This window comes from Anneissia japonica, unplaced genomic scaffold (assembly GCF_011630105.1).
Source record: "Anneissia japonica isolate Jap-2015-1 unplaced genomic scaffold, ASM1163010v1 scaffold4479_len244543_cov124, whole genome shotgun sequence".
Classification (NCBI taxonomy): Eukaryota; Metazoa; Echinodermata; class Crinoidea; order Comatulida; family Comatulidae; genus Anneissia; species Anneissia japonica.
In genome coordinates, this window is record NW_022752934.1 from 37643 (window position 1) to 47325 (window position 9683).

A 9683-nucleotide genomic window follows, 5' to 3' on the forward strand; every position below is an offset into this window, starting at 1 on the left:
AATAATTATTTCGTTTCCTTCCTGTGGACTTCATCAGCTGATTAAGTGTGAGGACAACTAACAAGAAATTGGTATTTAAGAAACTGATTAAATGCGCTATATACAACAACGATAAAGGACAAAACGTATTAGGCCTATTATGTGGAGAAGGAGCATCATATTGCCATGCATAGGGACTAGTAATATTCAACCAAGGGGGTACAGTATAAAATTGTTTATATTATTTTATACCTCCGTGGTCTAACGGTGCATGTGCAAGAATGCAAAGTATTGGTTGATATAATCGGATTTAAATATGGCCCTGTATAATATTTGAATTGTAGGAATTTATTAAACCTAGGGTTTATCAACATTTTTTGCTATTTCTAATTATATACCGAATAATAATAATAATAATAATAATAATAATAATAATAATAATAATAATAATAATTTATTAATAAAAATAAGTAGTAATAATAATAATAATAATAATAATAATAATAATAATAATAATAATAATAATAATAATGTAGTTTTATATGAATAAATAAATCTTTATTTGTTTAACTTTATGTTGTCCTTTAAATTAATTTAAATATAATTTTTCTGGATCCGCCCTTGGCATTTATCTCAGTAATTCAACAGTATTAACACAGCCTGTAATTCGTATGGTTTTAAATCCTACCAGTTATTGTCACACAAGATGTATTGCTTCTAGTTCTAGTTCTGTCCTAACCGGTTTTCGTATCCACACTCGTTCTCTATAGTAAGTGTATACACCATAGTTTTCAGTACCTATACAAGCCTACCTGTCCTGCTACGTGTGATCATATCACACACGTTCACTACCGTTGAAGCATGTATTGCATCTAGTTCTGTACCAAGTTTTAATCATAATAGTCACCCACATTAATTCTAAATAAGTATACATTGCTATATGTAGCATTTCTGGCTAGTTTTAGTATGGTAACAATATTGGTTTTCGTATCGTTTAACCATACTCGTTTGTTGTATGGTCACCCATACTTGTTATTTCCAAATAAGTGCTTTGGGTACTTTTCAGTTTCACAAAAGCCTTTTTGAATAGATTTCGTATAGTTTTAACAATACTCGTTTTCGTAAAGTTTCACCATTTACTAGTTTTCGTATGGGTTAAACATACTCGTTTCTCTTTATAGAATAGTCATAATGAAACGATTGAGTGCTCAATCATATTTGACACAGGTCAAAGTCACATTCTTTCTTTTGTCATCAGACTTCAATCGTTTGAAATTGATTGTTTTCCAAGTAATATCTATTTCTTACCAAATCATTCACATTTGATAATTTGTAGCCTAATGATTATTATTTAATTTTATGTTATAGGTCTTATTCAGAGCATCCCATTATGGTATTCTGAATTAATAACTTCTTGTTCGCATTACAGTGATACGTGCGTTCTTTGTGCAATAGATTTCCCTTTACTCAAAAAGAAATAAATAATTTACCACCAGAACCTTAACTTCAGCCTTTTCTTAACTTATTTGATCCCTCTGTAGAACAGTCAAATAATGAAGGTTCTCTTTACATATCCCTAGAATAAATAATTATTCCCAAATAAAAATAATATAATTCATTATCAAAATAAGAGATTAACTGGATTACTAAGCATGCTGTATTGTAAGGCATTTTCTAAACAGAAAGTCGTTAAAGCAGTAAGACCAATTACATAGTTTAGCTGTCACTTATACACAATCACAAACGGGTATTGGATCTTGGGACATTTTTGTTAATTTGAATATAATTCACGCAAAATGTAATATAAATTATTTGACATTATATTCCTTTTAAGAAAAAATTATTATTTTAAGATTTAAAAATGCATAGGCCTATGTTACGTTGACTTAATTTTAATAGATGATGGATTTTAGACAAAACTCCTTATGTTAATGTGTTTTTTAATTAAGTTCGATTTCCTGTTCGTGGTTTTTGCTGAATTTAAATAGTTGATAAAAAAAGCGGCTTCATTAGTTAATTTGATCAATTTGGGGCAATATATACCTATATTCATTCATATTACTTATGTTAATGTGTCCATGATTTAAGTTCGATTTCTTGTTGGTTTTTGCATGTCTATTTTAATTGACAGAAAGTTATTTTATACCTACACAACTTTAATAGTTTACATTGAAAGAAATGTACTTGAAATGTTTTCTTACTACTGATTTCATCCATAAAGGTCTCGTGATCAGTTCCATTGTATCGGGCTCTGTGTATTTTTGTTAATTTGGCATCAGTCCAGTAAAGGAAGCCTTGCACTGGGTCATAGTCTATTGCAATTGGCCTGCCGATAGAACCTTCAAAAGTTACTTCAGTCAATGATGTAGGACCAGTTGCCGAAAAACTTGATGTATAAATCTTATTCTCGACATCATTAGTTAACAAAATCTTTTCTAGTCCTACAGAGAGAAATCATACAATTACAACATTAATAGGTAATTATTTTAACTAGGCCTAGTTAATGTCTCAGATAAAAATGTAACAGATAACAAGTTAATGGTGATATAAGAAGGTTTGTATCTGTTGGTACTGGTACAGGGGTGGCGCCAGGGTTTGCCCGATGGGGGTGGGGGATGTCCCCGACGGGGGAGGCGGTCCCCGACGGGGGGGGGGAAGCCCCGACCAGGGGTCAGATTTCCCCGACGAAACCATAGTGGGCGTGGTCGAGCTTCGATTAACAGGTTCCAAAAGTGGTCCTGGGGGCCAGAGAATATCTCAAATAATATAGACTAATATGAACTCTAGGAACATCATAGAATGTGTGCCAAAATCTGTATCCGGAACGAACAGCCAGTAAATGACCACACCATTTTAAAAAATAACCACGACCCCTTTTTCATTTGAAGTGCTAATTTAAATAGTAGGCTAGGCAATAAGAACATATTGCAAAAAAGGTTTTTTTTCTTTTATAAAAAAAACACATGTTGAGGGGATCACATTTCAGAAATCTCACCTTAATCACAGGTCCCATTAATATGGAAATTAGCATAAATATGAAATATTTCCAATTGTATGTTTTATATAATTTTTTTTTTTTTTTTTTTTTTAATTGATATAAGGGCCACACCCCTTTTTTAATTGGAAGTACTACAATAACAGTAGGCTAGACAATTTGAACATCTTGCAATCAAGGGTTTTATAAATGAAAATATGCGATGGGGGGATAAAATTGCAATAAACGAACTATGGTCACCTGTCCTGTTCATATCCAATTAGCTAAAATATGCAAACAAAATTAAGGCCATGCCCTTTTCTAATTTGAAGAGTAATTTCAAAACGGTAGGCTAGACAAACTGAACATGCACAAACAATAGTCCTACTTTTATAAATGAACACATGATGAGTGAATAAAATTTCAGAAATCACACTGTGGTCACATATCTTGTTCATAACTGTAGGCAAGACAATCTGAACATTTTTTTTTTAAATAAATTAAACGGAAATCAAATTTCAAAATTCACACCGTGGTATATGGGTCACGCTCCATTTTTATATTAAGTGCTACCTAAACAGTAAGGTAGTCAATCTGAATGGGATTTGGTTGATATTTCTGAAATCTGATCCCCTCATATGTGTTCATTTATGAAAACAAAAAATCTTGTTTGCAATAATGTTGTTTAGCCTGCTGTTTAAAGTAGCGTTATAAATTTAAAAAAAGGAGGCATGGCTTCTAGTTGCATTTGAACGAGACGTGTGAGCATGGTATAATTTCTGAAATTTCATTCCCTCATCAACTCTGTTTATTTACAAAAGTAAAATCTTTTTCAGTATTTTCAAATTACCTACTGTTTAAAATAACACTTCAAATAAAAAAGGGTGTGGCCTCAATTTTGCACATTTATGATAATTTGCATATGAACGAGACACGCGACCATAGTGTTATTTTTGAAATTTTGTCCCCTTATGTATTTATAAAGGGAAAATCATTGTTTGATTTTTTTTTATTTATCTAGCCTACTGTAAAATAGCACCAAATATTAAAAAAAGAGGCTTTTGGTCACCATTTTTTTTTTGCATATTTAAGCTAATCTGCATTTCAACAGGGCATGTGACCACAGTATAAATGTATATATGTGTTCATTTATAAAAGAAAAACCCTCGTTTGCAGTGTGTTCATATTGCCTAGCCTACTATTCAAGGTAGTGTTTAAAAAAAGGGGTGTAATACCTTTTTGTGCATATTTATGCTAATTTGCATATAAACAGGATATCTGACCACAGTGTGATTTCTGCAATTTTATCCCCTCATCATATGTGTTCATTTATAAGAAAAACACTTATTTGCAATATTTTCAGATGGCCTAGCCCACGGCTAAATGTAGTGCCTGAAAAGAAATTAGGGACTTGGCCCTATTTTTTCCATATTTAATCTAATTTGCATAGGAAAAGGACATCTGATCACAGTGTGATTACTAAAAGTGTATCCCTATCAAATGTGTTTATTAAATTAAGTAAAGCCCTTGTTTGCAATATGTTCAGTTAGTCTAGCCTAATAGGCGTGTCTCATATTTTACATAATTAAGCTAATTTTTCTATATGACAGGGTCTTTTGATTAAGGTAAGATTTCTGAAATTTAATCCCCTTATCACAATGTGTTCTTTTATAAAAGAAACAAACTTTTTTTTTTGCAATTTTGACTAACCTACTGTTAAAAATATTAAATAAAATAATAGGGCGTGGTCATTTACAAAAGGGTGTGGTTTTTTCAGGCTGTTCGTTTAGGATACAGATTTTGGCACACATCCCTTGTTGTTTCTAGGGTTCATATTAGTCTATATTAGTTAAGATCATCTTCTAAATTTAGTGCATACAAATCTTAGTCAGGTCATCTACTAATATCAGTAAATAATTTTGCTCTGGTGTGGGTAACGTGTTATATATCGTCAGCGACACCACAAAGAGACACAGACTTCAAAAATCATATTTTTCCTTTTATTTTCTTTTGACATTTTGATTATGTAGATCGAACTTTGAGCACAAACCGTGAAAATTGATTTTTTTTTTCGTTTTCACGAAAGACACAAAATGTCAGTGGGTTAACAGAAGACGCGCGTGCGGCGTTGCTATCTCGTTGTGATCGGGTAGATGAGGCCTGGCTGGGGTAGGGCTAGAAGAAAAAGCTTAAATTCCTTAACTTTTTCTAGGCATAGCGGTACCCTACTTGCAGTATAACCTGGAATAGGCCAATACACATGCATCAAGTGTAGAATTATTATTAAAATCATAATGGTTTTAGCAGGATGAACCTAGTTTGTAGGCCTGTAATCACCCTTGTCTGCAATGATGAAACATAGGCGAAAACACATTTTGTGTCTAACAACAAAGCGCGTACAGCGCGTAAAATGAGATTTTCGTTTTCACGAAGAGACAAACTTCGCTGTACGTGTAATCAACCTATGTTAGGTAAATTCTTATTGTTTTCACAAACAAACACACACTCTTCATGCTAATTAACAGGTTATTTAAGAAAAAAAAAACATTTGAATATTTTAATGCTTTATCTTTAATATGTAAAAAATATTCACAATGTTGATATCTTAAAAGTGAAATTTGCTGATTTGTGAAGTAGTCAACTTCAAACGTGTTTTTCTCAAAACTTTATTTTTGTCTAAATTGAAGTTTGTGTTTCTCCGTAAAAAAGGGGACGATGTGTATTAAATGTTATGTTTTATAATTAATTATTGTCTAAACCTTTGTACTGTGATTCCGTTAATTCTTTTATCTCAATAAAAAATGGCCCTTGCCCATTTCCAAACTGTCGGAGCATCGGTTGTGGCTTAGAATCTTAACCTCTAAGTCAGGGGGTTTGCAACTCTTGCTGTGCAAGTCGCTACTTCTGTTTCCTTCACCTAAGAGTACAAATGGGTACCTGGTAGGTTCAAACACATTAGTAGGGAGTTTTCGATGCATGAAGTTAACCTTAACTTTAACGTTAGTACCCAGCATTTAGTGCGATAGCTCCGCCCCTTTTGTAAACAAATCGAAATACGCATGCGCAAACCCGTAACTAACGTGCGCCGATAGCATGTAAAATCTTGAAATTAACGTACTCCGCAACGCAAGATGAATAAATTATGACGTCATCCGTTAACTTTAAGGTTTACGTCGTGCGGCTAAAACTGCCTAATGTGCGTATAACTGCCGCTATATTCTATAATTAAATAAGAGATTGAATACAGATAGATACAGTCAAATACATTTTGAATACAAACGGTCCCAAAATTTAAAAAATGAATCCAAATGAGTTCAAATATAAACTGTTACTCGAAATACTTCAACAAACGGAAAAAATTGTTTAATGGAAAATATGAAATAAAAATATATGTAGTGTACGTAATAGAAAATGTCTCTCTATGAACAGTGTACAATTACAGAAACATTGTTAATAAAAGTACGACAGTCAGACCGGGATTGTCATTATTATAATCTCACTAGGAGATATATATTTTCGTTCATGTAAGTTTTGGTGGGTGGGGGTGGGTGTACGTGTGTGTGTGTGTGTGTGTGTGTGAATACGTCATAAAAACAGTTTAAATATACTTAGCCAGGTCCCGAGCCGGGTACTCACTGCTAACGACGATCGTGTCGGCCTACGCGATTCTTTGAAGAACACAGCGCCCAGAGACAAGCGTGAAACGGGTCTCTTTTTTAATGACGATCCGTTAAGACGGATGCCACCGCACCGGATTCTGCAATTAGTTAGTACATAAGTAATTGTTAACTTGTGAGAAGTAATGCAATTGACTCTCTGTTAACTTTCGACATTGATCAATAATGATCTCCGTTAGCAAGTAACCACTTCAGTAACCTTTTCTCTAGTACTAAAGGATAGGCATACCTAGAGGAAGTAACTCACTACTCCAATAATGGATTTTTAGTGTTGAAAACAAATCTTATTATTAATTATATCAAATATTTGTATAAAATTAAATATAGTGTTAACAATTTTATAAATATATACTGCTTTTCTGTGTATTTTTAAGACCCTAACAAATGAAAGATTTACTTTTGTGTAAGGGCAAGACCTGGGCCTAGCGATACAGTAGTACACGATAGCATCATGGCGTATGAACGTCGTGCTTTTGTGTATTTCAAAATTAAGAAAATATATAAAAATACAGTAAACAGGTAAGCCTAGAATGTTTTTTCCAAAACTCTTCAACAACACAGTCAACAAGGAGGGTGCTTTGTCAGACTCTTTCCAGCCTACTAGCTTAGGCCTCTACAGGCCTGGCCTAGGCTTCGTATTAGGACAGTTAACCCGCTAGGCTAGGCCCTAGCTAGGCCTACATTGGGACATAGGCCTAAGGAGGCTCAAGTTAGGCCTAGCCCCGGTCTGCATAAGTAGTAGGGTCGAGAGGAATAGAGTTATAAATATGTAGGTGCCTACTGCCCCGTCATGGCTGGATAAGTCCGGCCCTATCCAAATTGCGATTGAACATTCAAATGTCACAGACGTAGGTCCTAGTCTGGGATGGTCTCTATGGCTCCAGTCTGCTACAGTAACCCTGGCATATTGGCAGGGTAGGGTCCTTTCTTTTGGGGCTGAGGTGATTTGTTACTGTAGCGTCAAGTAATTGTTTCACCACCAATTAGCTCATTTTTGTTGAGAAATGATCCGGTAAAAATGACAAAATATTCAACTTATTTTGAAATAGCCAACATATTTTAAGGCTTTGTAGCTTCTAAGTTGATTGATGTGAACATTTTAGTAAATAGATTTATATAAAGCGCTTCACACCGAAATGGTATTTAAAGCACTCAAGGTGTGGACGGCTCTTACTCTATGTAACTTACTTCTCCCCTAAGGGTCTCTACGTGTCTGAGCTATCTGGTAAACCGGTACCAGCGACACTCTTCAGTAGGGGCTAAATTGACCAATATGCCAGGGTAAACCCCCCTACTCGTCTCGAAGGTAATTAAACTCGACCTACGGTTTATAGTCCTTATTCGTGAAGAACTGTTTTACAACCAGAACCTAGGCGTACGTGCCATTCTAACCAATCCGATATTATAACTGTACACGGACGTTCCCCTCCCTTAACCGCTCGGTGATCCAACTCATCATATAGGCCATGCCTTCTGTATGTAGTTTTCTTAAAAATTAAAAAAAATATATAAAATGTACTATTTTTTAAATGAGTATTATACGGTATTGTAAATTATATTTAATTTTATTATACTGTATAGTATGTATATTGCATGTACAAACTAAATTCATAATACTTTTTATGGCTTTCCCATATTATATCGTTGACAAACGAACCACCGCCAGATAGCATTGGTACAGTAGGCAGGCCAAGAGACAGAAAGAGTGAGGGAGAGTATTTTTGAGGAATATTTGTATTTAAATACAATTTGTTGTTTTTGATTTTTTTTTCTTAAGAAATTTATGGAACAGTCACAACATACAAACCTTTACAAGAGTTGCATCTACAGAGCTGTACTGACATTATGTAAGTGAGATGTTTGGAATACAACTCAAATACAGACAAAGCGCATAAAGACCTTCCATCAACCCTGTCTTGGAACGCTGTTGTGTTAAAAGAATATTGATGTTCTCAAGACTGGCGAATACTTTTTATTTTATTTATTTTTATTTCAACCATCTTTAAAGAGGGTAACCCTTCCAGTTTAGCCAAGTAGGTTAACTGATATACAGGGGCCCTCTTTAATAAAATCAAAGAACAGTACAAACAACATCATTACAACATAATAATAATAATAATAATAATAATAATAATAATAATAATAATAATAATAATAATAATAACATACAATCCTCATAACAAGTCTTAAAAGTATTAAATTGACTTACATAAAGAAAATTCAAAATAGAAGTTTAATTTATAATGCCTAATATAATATAATGTAATATAATATACTATAATATAGAATAAAAATCAAACAATGTAATAATAAGAATAGCTCAATAAAACAGCAATAAACAACGGCTAAGAGTTTAAAATATATCGTTTTAACTTAAGTTTAAATGTATTTTCTATTTTGCAGTCCCGGAGCTCAATTGGTAAATTATTATAAAAATTAGGACAAAGATAACTAAATGCACGTTTAAAACATTCCAAATTGACTTTGGGACAAGCTAAATCACCTCTGGTTGAAGCTCGCGTTCTTATAGCTCGGGCAAGGACTCTAAAAATTTTCTCCACAAGGTAACTAGGAGCAAAGTTGTTGATAACTTTAAAGGTAAGGCAGCCGACCTGATATCGCACCCTTTGCGATACACACATTAAGTTGAGTGTGGATAGAAATGTGTTAGTTTAAGTGCGTGGAGGTGCTTTATGATTCTCATGGCCCGATTTTGTAATTTCTGAATTTTGTCGGTGTTATGCAAGCTGCTTGTACCCCACAAGAGGGCACCGTAGTCAATATGTGGGAGAATTAGTGTATTATAGAATAAGAGTACTGTGCGAGAGTTTTTCTTATTCTGGCTAAAATGTGAATTTTATGTGCAAGTTTGGAGCAAAGTTTGCTGACATGTGAATGCCAGTCAAGCTTATTGTCAATATAAACACCAAGGTGCTTGTGCATTGTGACTTTTTTAATCCGTTTGCCACCAAAAGATACGTCAATTTCTTTATTTTTTAGCCGCTGAGGTGTGCCAATTAACATCACCTCAGTTTTGTCAATGTTAAGAGTTA

At 33.7% G+C, this 9683-nt stretch overlaps 1 protein-coding gene across 1 annotated transcript in view; it reads right to left on the reverse strand.

Annotated features, from left to right (window-relative positions):
- The window catches only part of LOC117122484 (low-density lipoprotein receptor-related protein 2-like), a 36842-nt gene that overhangs the window by 11731 nt on the left and 15428 nt on the right, over window positions 1-9683 (reverse strand). Inside the window, exons 2-4 of the mRNA XM_033268072.1 lie at window positions 2181-2420; window positions 792-857; window positions 232-301 (exon numbers count right to left, since the gene is read on the reverse strand). Coding sequence (XP_033123963.1) covers window positions 232-301; window positions 792-857; window positions 2181-2420 — 376 coding nt within the window. The remainder of the gene's footprint in view (window positions 1-231; window positions 302-791; window positions 858-2180; window positions 2421-9683) is intronic.